Raw genomic sequence first — 13,773 nt, forward strand, 5'->3', positions numbered from 1 at the left:
AATGAGGAGAAGTTTGTCTAATATCTAGAATACAGTCTAGTGTGTAAGAGATGTGAAAGACTTGTTATTTCCTTCTATTACTATAAACAGCATATTGGAAGTATGAATCTGTGAAAAAACACTATCTCCAAGGGATAGTATGCTAGGACTTCATGTCATTAGCTATTTTATTTTACTGGACTGGATGAAGCACAAGCTGGAATCAAGACTGCCGGGAGAAATATCAATAACCTCAGATATGCACATGACACCACCCTTGTGGCAGAAAGCAAAGAGAACTAAAGAGCCTCTTCGTGAAAGTGAAAGAGGAGAGTGAAAAAGCTGGCTTAAAGCTCAACATTCAAAAAGAGAAGATTCTGGCATCCAGTCCCATCACTTCATTCAAATAGATGGGGAAACAGTGGAAACAGTGTCAGACTTTATATTTTTGGGCTCCAAAATCACTGCAGATGGAGACTGCAGCCACGAAAGTAAAAGACGCTTGCTCCTTGGTAGAAAAGCTATGACAAACCTAGACATCATATTAAAGAACAGAGAAATTATTTTACTGACAAAGGTCCATATAGTCAAAGCTATGGTTTTTTCAGTAGTCATATATGGTTGTGAGAGTTGGACCATAAAGAAGGCTGAGCGCTGAAGAATTGATGCTTTTGAACTGTAGTGTTGGAGAAAACGCTTGAGTCCCGTGGACTGGAAGAACATCCAACCAGTCCATTCTAAAGGAAATCAGGCTGGAATATTCACTGGAAGGACTGATGCTGAAGCTGATGCTCCAATACTATGGCCACCTGATGTGAAGAACTGACTCACTGGAAAAGACCCCGTTCCTGAGAAATATTGAAGGCAGGAGGAGAAGGGGACAACAGAGGATGAAATGGTGGGATGACATCACCAACTCAATGGACGTAAGTTTGAGCAAGCTCTAGAAATGGGTGACAGACAGGGAAGCCTGGTGTGCTCCAGTGCATGGGGTTGTAAAAAGTTGTACACAACCGAGCCACTGAACTGAACTCGTTTTATTTTACAGCTGACAGTCAATGACAAATTTCTATGCTCTGAAAAAAAGGCTCAGGTTTAAATGATTTTTCCAGAACCTGAAAAGTAACATAAAATTGTATTTTAAATGTTGATTTAAGGGCCTACATCTGATAGATAGAGTGCCTGATGACCTATGGAATGAGATTCGTGACACTGTACAGGAGACAGGGATCAAGACCATTTCCAAGGAAAAGAAATGCAAAAAAGCAAACTGGCTGTCTGGGGAGGCCTTACAAATAGCTGTGAAAAGAAGAGAGGCGAAAAGGAAAGATATAACATCTGAATGCAGAGTTCCAAAGAATAGCAAGAAGAGATAAAAAAGCCTTCTTCAGTGATCAATGCAAAGAAACAGGAAAAGAACAGAATGGGAAAGACTAGAGATCTCTTCAAGAAAATTAGAGATACCAAGGGAACATTCGATGCAAAGATGGGCTCGATAAAGGACAGAAATGTTATGGACCTAACAGAAGCAGAAGATATTAAGAAGAGCTGGCAAGAATACACAGAGGAACTGTACAAAACAGATCTTCACGACCCAGATATTCATGATGATGTGATCACTAATCCAGAGCCAGACATTTTGGAATGTGAAGTCAAGTGGGCCTTAGAAAGCATCACTACGAACAAAGCTAGTGGAAGTGATAGAATTCCAGTTGAGCTGTTTCAAATCCTGAAAGATGATGCTGTGAAAGTGCTGCAATCAATATGCCAGCAAATTTGGAAAACTCAGCAGTGGCCATGGGACTGGAAAAGGTCAGTTTTCATTCCAATCCCAAAGAAAGGCAATGCCAAAGAATGCTCAAACTATCGCACAATTGCACTCATCTCACACTCTAGCAAAGTAATGCTCAAAATTCTCCAAGCCAGGCTTCAGCAATACGTGAACTGTGAACTCCCAGATGTTCAAGCTGGTTTTAGAAAAGGCAGAGGAACCAGAGATCAAATTGCCAACATCCACTGGATCATGGAAAAAGCAAGAGTTCCAGAAAAACATCTATTTCTGCTTTATTGACTATGCCAAAGCCTTTGACTGTGTGGATCACAATCAACTGTGGAAAATTCTGAAAGAGATGGGAATACCAGACCACCTAACCTGCCTGCCTCTTGAGAAATCTGTATGCAGGTCAGGAAGCAACAGTTAGAACTGGACGTGGAACACCATGCTGGTTCCAAATAGGAAAAGGAGTACATCAAGGCTGTATATTGTCACCCTGCTTATTTAACTTATCTGCAGAGTACATCATGAGAAATGCTGGACTGAAAGAAACACAAGCTGGAATCAATTGCTGGGAGAAATATCAATAACCTCAGATATGCAGTTGACACCATCCTTATGACAGAAAGTGAAGAGGAGCTAAAAAGCCTCTTGATGAAAGTAAAAGAGGAGAGTGAAAATGTTTGCTTAAAGCTCAACATTCAGAAAACAAAGATCGTGGCATCCAGTCCCATCACTTCATGGGAAATAAATCGGGAAACAGTAGAAACAGTGTTAGACTTTATTTTTTCGGGCTCCTAAATCACTGCAGATGGTGATTGCAGCCATGAAATTAAAAGACGCTTACTCCTTGGAAGAAAAGTGATGACCAACCTAGATAGCATATTGAAAAGCAGAGACATTACTTTGCCGACTAAGGTCCGTCTAGTCAAGGCTATGGTTTTTCCAGTAGTCATGTATGGATGTGAGAGTTGGACTGTGAAGAAGGCTGAGCACCGAAGAATTGATGCTTTTGAACAGTGGTGTTGGAGAAGACTCTTTAGAGTCCCTTGGACTGCAAGGAGATCCAACCAGTCCATTCTGAAAGAGATCAACCCTGGGATTTCTTTGGAAGGAATGATGCTAAAGCTGAAGCTCCAGTACTTTGGCCACCTCATGCGAAGAGTTGACTCATTGGAAAAGACTCTGATGCTGGGAGGGATTGGGGGCAGGAGGAGAAGGGGACGACAGAGGATGAGATGGCTGGATGGCATCACGGACTCGATGGACGTGAGTCTGAGTGAACTCCAGGAGACAGTGATGGACAGGGAGGCCTGGCGTGCTGCGATTCATGGGGTCGCAAAGAGTCGGACACAACTGAGTGACTGAACTGGAACTGGATACTTCAAATCAATAAATAAAACCCTATAATGTCCATTATGTGGCTCATATCAACTTAGCAGTAAATTGGTAACTGATTCCAAGGGTCCTTAGGCCAGTGTGTACAGATGTTCTAAGGATCTCTGAACACTGTAAATTATAACTACAGTCAGGCATCAGGACCCCTATAAATCTGTTCCTTCATAAATGCAATGTGAACACTTGCAATTTGTTAAAATCAGCTTTTCAAAAATTCTGAAGATTAACCAAAGGTTTGCCATGATCTGAGGTGCACTTATTAAAGAAACTGTGCTAAAGCTCAGTACAGTGAGCTTTTTGTTCTTTTAACTATCCTGATTACTATATCACCTTCTCCCCAACCATGGAGTAGCCTTGAGTAGCTTTGAAAAGCAGAGGTTACCACCACCTGGAAAGGCTGACTAGCTATGAAACTCTTCTTTAAAAGCTCCATGCTAGATATATTTTTTAAAAAAAGAAAAAGAAAGCTATCACTATTTGGTCTGTCAAACAGCACCCTGGAGAAGTCCCAATCATGCTTTTCATTATTTGAGCTAATTTGGTGCTTGCTGTGCCAGAAAATATTCCTTAGGCATCTGTAAAAAACAATCATCAGCAATTGCTTTCATTATAGCTGCTGAAGGCATGATGCCAGTTAAGGCAAACAAGACTCTTGCCAAAAACTTACAAGGAAGAGCTGAGAAACAAGATATCCACAGAGGATGTTAAAAAGTCCGAACATATTCCTGGAGATCTAGGAGGTCAGCTATGTACAGAGCTGTGTGCATGCCCAGAAATAACCTTAGAGGACCCCAATGTCTCAGCCCTGGATAAACCTGAAGCCCTGTGCAAACAGGAAATAAAGGCAAAGGCAGAGTTTTAAACTTCCTAAGAACTGAAGATGTTTTCCTAACTAAATACACATTGAGTCCTTTGGCAAAGATTGGGAGATCTACGGAAATAGTTGACAAATCATTAACTGATCTCAACGGTTACTGAGCAGAGAATGCAGTGGCTGCACATTACAAAGAAAAAAAAAAAAAAACTTTATAGAATTAGTCCAAAAGAGTCACTAAAAAACCACCAAAAACAAAAAACCCTGAGGTTGGGAGGAAATCTGATTTCCAGAGTTGAAACACATTATTATTTTAAAGGTCATATTTTCAACAACAACAACAAAATACATGCAAAGAAACAGAGACATTCCTACACAGGGGAAAAAAAAAAATGAACAGTTAACTGAAAGAGTCAATGAGATGACACTAGTGGGTGGACATACTAGTCAAAGACTTCAAGTGAACTAAGACCAAAGATGCAGGAACATTTTCTCAATGCATTTTATATCATATCACCTTGACACCAAAACCAGGCAATGACATCAAAAGAAAACTACCAACCAATATCTCTTATAATATGGATGGGAAAACACTCAACAAAATACTAGCAAACTGAATCAAGCAACATACAAAAGTGATTATACCCTATGACTAAGTAGAATTTACCTTAAGAACACAAACTGGTTTAAGATTTTTAAAAAAATCAATGTAACACATGACATCAATACAGTAAAAGACAAGAACTATGTGTTACCCTACTAGCCCAGAAATAGAAGTCGACAAAATCCAGAACCCTTTCAGCATAAAACATGGAACAAATTAGGAATTAAAGCTTCTTTAACCTGACAGAAGGAATCTACAAATAAAATCCACAACGAGTAAGACACATCATGGTGAAAGAATGAATGCTTTCTTCCTAATATTGGAAACAAGAGAAAGATACTCTCACCTTGCCATTTCCTTCAACAAAGTACTAAAGGTTCTAGACAGGACAATTTAACAAGAAATAAAAGACATTCAGAATGTAAAAAAAGAAGTAAAACTATCTATATTTACAGATGTCCTGATTTTGTATATAAAAATCCTAAAGAATTCACTAAAAACTATTAGAAATACTAAGGGAATCCAACAAGGATGTAAATAAAATACAAGATCGATGTCAAAAAATAAATTGTATTTCTATATGTTAACACTGACATTAGAAAGAATAAAACAATCACGAACAGTTTTAAAAGGTGTGAATCTTATGAAAACTACAGAACACTATTGAAAGAAACTAAAGACCTAAATATATGGAATGTTATGACATATTAATGGATCAGAAAACTTAATGCTATTAAGGTGGCCAGGTTTCCAAACTGATCAACAGATTCAGGAAATTTCTATCAATATTTCAATCTGGCTATTTTGCAGGAACAATAATCTGACCCTTAGATTCGTATGAAATGCTAGAGACCAAGAATAACCAAAACAATAGCTTTCCAAAGAAAAAGTTGGAGAACTTATTTCAAATGAGTATACTTTCCAATTTCAACTTAGTATAAAGCTTCAGTAATCATGACAGTGTGGTATTACCATAAAATTAGACATATATATCAATGACAGTTAAAAATCTGGAAATAAACTCTAACATTTGTGGCCAAATGCTTTTTACTTTAAAAAAATTAATAGGTTTTAAAAACCCTGAACAGAAAGTACAAAGTTCGCATATATTCCATCATCCTCCCCACCAACTCCCCAGTTTCCCTTATTATTAACATCTTGCATTAGTGTGGTTACTTCTAAGAACTGATAAGCCAAAAGTGATACACTATTTTTAACTAAAGGACATAAGTCTACATTAGGGTACATGCTTTGTTTCATTTTTATGAGTTTTGACAAAGGTATAACATATCCATCATTCAGGACCATGTCAACTGATTTTTAACAAGAGTATCAAGAATATTCAGTGGGGGAAAGAACAGTCATGTCAACAAATGGTGCTGAGACAAATGAATATCTAAACACAGAGGAAGAAAGTTAAGAAACCTATCTCACACCACATAAAAATGAATTCAATACTGATCACAGAGTCAATATAAGAGCTAAAAATATAAAAGAAAACAGAGGAATAAACCTTTATAACCTTAAGGTTACCCAATGGTGTCACAGAAACACCACCAAAAAAAACACAAAAGAAAAAAGTAGATAACTTTGTTTTCATCAAATAAAAAACTATTCTGCTGCAATACACACACAGACATAGACATACACACACACACACACACACACCATTTAAAAAGTGCAAAGATGACTCACAGAATGGGAGAAAATATTTGCAAACCATGCATCTGACAAGAGATTTGTATCTAGAATATATAAAGAACTCTTAGAACTCAAAAATAAAAAAGCAAATAACAAATAAAATATGGTCTAAAGAATCTGAAGAGGTATTTCTCAAAGAAATAAAATCAGAAATGGTCAATAAGTTCATGAAAAGATGTTCAACATCATTTGTCATTAGGGAAATACAAATCAAAACCACAATGATATAATACTTCATACCTACTAGGATATACTTCATACCTACTAGGATAGCCAAAATTAAAATTCAACATGATTTGACAAGAGTTGGGAGAACTTGGAATCTTTTACAAACTGCTAGTGAGAATGAAAAATGGTTCATCCACTTTAGAAAAGTCTGGTAATTCTTAAAAATGTTAAACACCTACCATATGACCCAGCAATACCATTCTTCAACACCTATTCAAGAAATGAAGACATGTGTCCACATAAAAACTTGTACATAAATGTTCATAGCCACATTATTCATTTAATAGATAAAATGTGGAAACAACCCAATTGGACTTTGTTTCCACTGATGAACAGATAAATAAAATGTGGTATATCCATATAACAGATTACTCAATTCAGTTCAGTTCAGTTGCTCAGTTGTGTCCAACTCTTTGTGACCCCATGAATTGCAGCACATCAGGTCTCCCTGTCCATCACCAACTCCAGCAGTTTACCCAAACTCATGTCCATCGAGTTGGTGATGTCATCCAGCCATCTCATCCTCTGTTGTCCCCTTCTCCTCCAGCCCAATTCCTCCCAGCATCAGGGTCTTTTCCAATGAGTCAACTCTTCACGTGAGGTGGCCAAAGTATTGGAGTTTCAGCTTCAGCATCAGTCCTTCCAAAGAACACCCAGGACTGATCTCCTTTGGATGGACTGGTTGGATCTCCTTGCAATCCAAGGGACTCTCAAGAGTCTTCTCCAACACCACAGTTCAAAAGCATCAATTCTTTGGCACTCAGCTTTCTTCACAGTCCAACTCTCACATCCATACATGACCACTGGAAAAACCATAGCCTTGACTAGACGGACCTTTGTTGGCAAAGCAATGTCTCTGCTTTTGAATATGCTGTCTAGGTTGGTCATAACTTTTCTTCCAAGGAGTAAGCGTCTTTTAATTTCATGGCTGCAATCACCATCTGCAGTGATTTTGGAGGCCCCCAAAATAAAGTCTGACAGATTACTACTCAGCAATAAAAATGAATGCAGTGCTGATACATGCTACAACACTGATGAACCTTGAAAGTATCATGCTAAACGATGGAACCCAGTCACAAAAGTCATAAAGTGTACGGTTATATATTCGGGACAGACCAGGCAAATTCACAGACAGCAAGTAGATTAATGGTTGCTAAGGCTGGGGAAAAGAGGACCAGATGCAGAATAACTGCTATCAGGCACAGGGTCTCTTTGGAATGATGACAGAATTCTAAAACGATGATGGTTTCCAGCTCTGAATACATTAAACACCATTGAACTATACCTTTTAAATAGGTGAAATTTATGATATGTAAATTATATCCTAATAAAGCTTTTAAAAATTGCATCTATGGTCCTCGCTTTCAAGGAATTGACAGTCTAGAGCTGGAACACGTGCACTGAGACATGACTTCATCTTACCATATCAAGAAAACTTACAAAACTGCATAAAGAATTTCTACAAGACTTTCTTTTACATCACTAATTTCAATTTGGAGAAAGAAGAACTGGTTACATCACTTCCATTCTTAAAACATCAAGGACAATATTAAAACTAAAACAGGACATACATATTTCACATCAATTATATTTGTGTTTACCTCTTTTTCCTTAAGTAAAGCTTCGTGTTTTTCTTCAAGCCGCTTCATTTCAAATGCTAGTGTGTCTGCCCTTTTGGATTCAGAGGAAAGTTTAACATGAAGATCCTGAACCTTTTATCAGAAACAAAAGTAGAAAATAAAGAGTATATAATATTGATAGCATTTCAGAGATCAACAAATGAAAAACTGGAAATAAAATTTATAGTAAGATTACAGTCTAATTTTAAATATTTGTGGAAATGGCATATAAATAAAAAAAATTAAAATAAGTTTTAAAATACACAATAATTTAGCAAAAAAAATAAGTCTTCTACTGTTTCTCTAGGGTGTTTGACAAATAGCAAAAGAGAATATTTTAGGTTATAACTCCATTCTCTAGGTATTTATCCCTGGTTATCAGCAAGGTTAATGAAACAACAAAATATCCCCAAAGTATACAAAAGCTCAGAAGCCAATAAAAATGCCACAAGGGAAGCCCAATAATACTGGAGTGGGTGGTTTATCCCTTCTCCAGCAGATCTTCCTGACCCAGGAATCAAACCAAGGTCTCCTGCACTGCAGACAGATTCTTTACCAACTAAGCTATCAGGGAAGTCCAAAAGACCTAGAAAACACAAACTCAATGATCAACTCTTGAATTAAAATTACAGATAGAAGATACATGTGATAATAAGAAGTACACAACTGACTACAAGTAGTGTTTATCTGGGGCTTCCTGGGTTGCTCAGCCGGTAAAGAATCCACCTGAAATGCAGGAGACCCCAGTTCTATTCCTGGGTCGGGAAGTTTCCCTGGAGAAGGAATAGACTACCCACTCCAGTATTTCTGGGCTTCCCTGGTGGCTCAGATGGTAAATAATCCACCTGCAATGTGTGAGACGTGGGTTCTATTCCTGGGTTGGCAAGATCCCCTGGAGGAGGGCATGGCAACCCACTCCAGTATTCTTGCCTGGAGAATCCCAATGGACAGAGGAGCCTGGCGGGCTACACAGTGCATGGGACTGCAAAGAGTCGGACATGACTGAGCAACTAAGCACAGCACAGCACAGCGCTTACTCACTGCTACCTCCTTCTTAAGGAGTGAAAAGTTACCCTCTTTCAATCTCACTGATTAAAAAACTTCAGATATTTTCTTACCTGTCTCTTGTATGTTTCTAATTGTGTGCGCGCAGCATTTGCCTTCTTTAATTCCTCCTCTAAGCTGACTGTATTATGCATGTACATCATGTTTGTTTCCTGTAAAGTTTTCACCTGCTTGCGAAGGTCATTCAGATCTTGTAGCTTCTGACGATATATCTCAACTGTAGACTCCAGTTTATTTGCTTTATCAGAGGTAGCCCTATAATAACAAAGATTAAACATTACTGTATAAAAACAAGTAAATGCACATAACAGTGTTATTCTGGCTGGAAAAGGAGTCTTCCAAATGAACTATCAACTGGTTAAAAAAAATGAGAGGGAAAGAAAAGAGATCATTAACTTTGTGAGAAATCTGGAAATGGGCTCAGAAAGTTCAACCCTTCTGTTATAAAGTCATCAAAATAAAATGCTCGAAATTTGACACACTGTATTATCGAACTATTCTATACATCACAACAATGTATTAAAAAAAGAATGGTTTTGTAAATACAGCTGAACAATTCTGAGCTGCATTTTAATTTACACACCAGTTGTGCTCTGTGCATAAATCTAATGTAGTTTGTTTTAAGTATTTGATATATTCAGTAAGTTGACTGAATTTACAATTTGTTTGGCAAAGCACTTCCCTTTAGAGTTGTGCACACCTGACAAATGGGATGGAGAATAAATAAACAGAATCATTTCAATATCACGTGAAGGTTAAAATTAATGCTTATAAAGATTTTGTTTTAAATGAACATTAAAAACTGTGTAAGAAATGGTTAATTAAGAAAAATTAACATAAAAAACCATTTAAACAGATTCTTTGCTTAACATTTCACAGCCAAAGCTCATTATAAACTCTGTACTGTCAAAGACAATAAGAGAACCTGGGATAATCTTGAAATAAATGCTAGGGTTCTTATCTATAATTTTATCAAATGTCAAAATATGGTTTGTGAGAATACATTTCTTACACAAAAATTTCACAAGATGTACTAGTAAGTACAAGAAGGTCAAGTCAAATGTATCTAAAAATAACTCAGCTTAATCAGAAATAAGAAAAAGGTTTATGGTTCTAATATGAAAATCTGTCCTAACAGGAATCAAATATTATCCTAAAACTTCACATAACTATCAACAAACATAAAAGAAGTAAAGACTAGGAACTTGGATAAAAACTGATCAATACTTGATACACAGGTATAACTGTAAGATTCCTTAATTAAAATATAGAATACCAAAATGAGAAGTGACATAATTATATTTAGACATGCCATACCTAAGAACATCTATTTCATCTTTCAGGGCTCTTGTTTCCTCAGCAAGACTAGTCAATTCATCATTCCTATGTTGAAATTCAATTAATTGCTTTTCAAGTTCTTCACAGTGAACACGGTAATCATCTTTTGCAGCTTCAAGCCTTGCATAAAGAAAACAAGTATTTATAATGTAATTTCCATTATTTGTTTTTTCACTGAGATATGAGCTTCGCAAAACTTACTTTTAAAATGTTTGATTCCACTAAGCTACTTTCTAGTCCTTAGTTTCAAAACAATAGCTTAAAAAAAGTTGGAGAACTCACACTTTCCAATTTTAAAAGTTACTACAGAGCTACAGTAATCATGATAGTGTCATACTACCATAAAGCTAGACATATGGATCAATGACAATTAGAAGTCCAAAAGTAAACTCTTACCATTTATGGTCAAATGATTTTTTTTACTTAAAAAAATTAATAGACTTTTTTTTTTTTTTCCAGAAAAACTGAACAGAAAGTACAAAGTTCCTATATATTCTCTCATGGTTGTCTCATTCCCCAGTCTCCCTTATTATTAACATCTTGCATTAGTGCGGTTACTTGTAAGAACTGATAAGCCAGTAATGTTCTGAATTTTCATTATCACTTTGAAACACTGAGCCTGGTTCTCTAGTTCAAACAGGAATTTTAATTTCAAAAGAAAAAGAGAAACCATATAAAGTTATCCAAAAATGTACACAGTACGTAAAGTGGTGAAATATGAACTCTAAGTATAGTCTGTGATAAAGAATAAATACTTTGAACCCAAGAGCAACAAAAACTAAAATGACTATATAGTGATAAAGATATTTAAAAATTACTTGATCAGCTGACAATAATGCAGAAAAGAAGAATAAACACAAGAACAGATATGACAAATGAAAAATAGCAAACTGATAGACCCTAAGCACAGCCATATCAAAAATTATGTAAAGGGCAAAAGGACTAAACACACCAATTAAAAAGGCAGAGACTATCAGACTGGATAAAAAAGCAAGGCTCAAATATATACTAGTTATAAGAAACATTTTAAATATCAAGACACAATAGGTTAAAAGTAAAAAGATGAAAATAAGTATCATGCAAACAATAAGCAAAGAAAACTGGGGTATTTATCTTAACATCAAAAAATGGTTTAATACAAAAAGTATTACCAAAGGTATAGATATTTCACAATTATCACAGGGTCAAGCCGTCAGAAAGACATATCAAAAAATTATATGCAACTAAAAACAAAATTTTAAAACAGATGAAGCAAAAACTGACAGAATCAGAGATCTACAAATCCATAATTATTGTCAAGAATGTTGACATCAGTCTCCCAATAAATGAAAGAACTAACCAAAAATGTCAAATACAGAAGAAATCTGAATAACCGTACTAATCAGCTTGATATAATAAATATTTGTGAAGCATGTCAGTAAAAAAAAAAAAATACACATCCTTTGCAAGTACACATGGAATATTCACTGCAATAAAACATGTGATGATCAATAGGTATCATAAATATTAAAAAGAATGAAGTCTTATGGATTATATTCTCTAACCATGAGGAAATTAAATTAGGAATCAGTCACAATGAGAAGTTTGGAGAAAAGCCTTAAATATTTGGAAATTTAAAAATACATTTCTAAATGATTCCTGAGTCAGAAAAGAAATCAGAGAGGAAATTAGAAGATATTTTGAACTGAATAATAACAGAAACGCAATCAAATCAGATTTTAGGGACACAGCTAAATCAGTGCTTAGAGAGAAATTTACAGTTTTAAAGGCTTATAACAGAAATAAAGAAATGCTTAAAATCAATTGTCTAACTTTAGGAGGCTAGAAAAAGAAGAGCAAATCAAATCCAAAGTAAGTAAAAGGAAAGGAATAAAGAACAGAGATCTAAAACTCAAACTATGGGAAACTAATAAAGGCTGTTCAATTAATAAAGGGTGTAAGATTAATAAAATTGATGAACCTCAAGCAAGGGTGACCAAGAAAAATGAAAGAAAACACAAATTACCAACATCAAGAATGAAAAAGGAAACACCGTTACAGCTCCTACAATCATTAAAGGGACCATAAATAGAATATTATGAAAAACTTCATGCCAATAAACTAAACAACTTAAATCAAATAAATATATACCTTGAAAAAGACAATTTAGGAAATTGACATAATATGAAACAAAATCTGAAAAGCCTATGAACCATTAAATAAATTACATGTGTCATTAGAAGCCTTTTCACAAAGAAAACCACAGATCCAATTGTTTTACTGATTAATTCTATCAAATATTGAAGGAAGAAATAATGTCATTCTTACATAAACTCTTTCAGAAAAAAGAGGAGAGAGTATTTCCCAATTATTCTATGAGACTAGCAGAACAAAACCTGAAAGACATTACAAGAGAAAAAAGTTATAGACCAGTATCTATTATAAAGACAAGACACAAAAATACTTGCAAAATATCAACAAATCAAATCGAGTCATATGTGTATAAGATAAGAAAATATGACCAAGGTGGTTTTTCTCTGGAACACAAATTTTTTTAACATTCAAAAATTAATCATATTAAAAGAATAAAAAAGAAAAACCAAATCATCTTTTTTCAAGATGCACAGAAGTCCTAAGACAAAAATCAACGCTGATAAATGATAAAAACTCTTAGCAAGGCAGAAATAACGGAGAACTCTTTCAATCTGATAAAAAGCCAATTTAAAAACTCTACAGCAGGCTTCCCTGGTGGCTCAGTGGTAGAGAACCTGCCTGCCAATGCAGGGGACACAAGCTTGATTCCTGGTCCAGGAAGATTCCACATGCAGCAGAGCCAACTAAGCCCATGTGCCACGACTGCTGGGCCTGTGCTCTAGAGACCACGTGCTGCAGCTACTGATCCGTGCGCCTAGACCCCGTGCTCCGAAATAAGATGCTGCAACAAGAAGCTGGCACTCAGCTAGAGAGTATCCGCCACTCTCCACAACTACTGCAACTGGAGAGTACTGCCGACTCTCCACAACTAGAGAAAGCCCACACAATAACAAAGACCCAGCACAGCCAGAAATAAACAAATACATATTAAAAAAAACTATTTAGCTAGCTTCATACTTGACTGTACTTAATTGGACATTTTCTCCCCAAGACCCAGAACACAGCAAGATGTTTGCTCCCATTCAAAGCGAGGAAAATAAAGACAAGGCAGAAATAATAAAAGGAAGAGGTAAAGGTCTATTAATAGATGACTGCAGATTCTTTAGGATTTTTTACCAAA

At 35.9% G+C, this 13,773-nt stretch overlaps 1 protein-coding gene across 1 annotated transcript in view; it reads right to left on the reverse strand.

The window, feature by feature from the left end:
* The window catches only part of HOOK1 (hook microtubule tethering protein 1), a 65,918-nt gene that overhangs the window by 14,638 nt on the left and 37,507 nt on the right, over positions 1-13,773 (reverse strand). The window contains exons 10-12 of the mRNA XM_052637571.1: positions 10,500-10,640; positions 9,236-9,437; positions 8,100-8,210 (exon numbers count right to left, since the gene is read on the reverse strand). Coding sequence (XP_052493531.1) covers positions 8,100-8,210; positions 9,236-9,437; positions 10,500-10,640 — 454 coding nt within the window. The remainder of the gene's footprint in view (positions 1-8,099; positions 8,211-9,235; positions 9,438-10,499; positions 10,641-13,773) is intronic.

This window comes from Budorcas taxicolor, chromosome 3 (assembly GCF_023091745.1).
Source record: "Budorcas taxicolor isolate Tak-1 chromosome 3, Takin1.1, whole genome shotgun sequence".
Lineage (NCBI taxonomy): Eukaryota > Metazoa > Chordata > Mammalia > Artiodactyla > Bovidae > Budorcas > Budorcas taxicolor.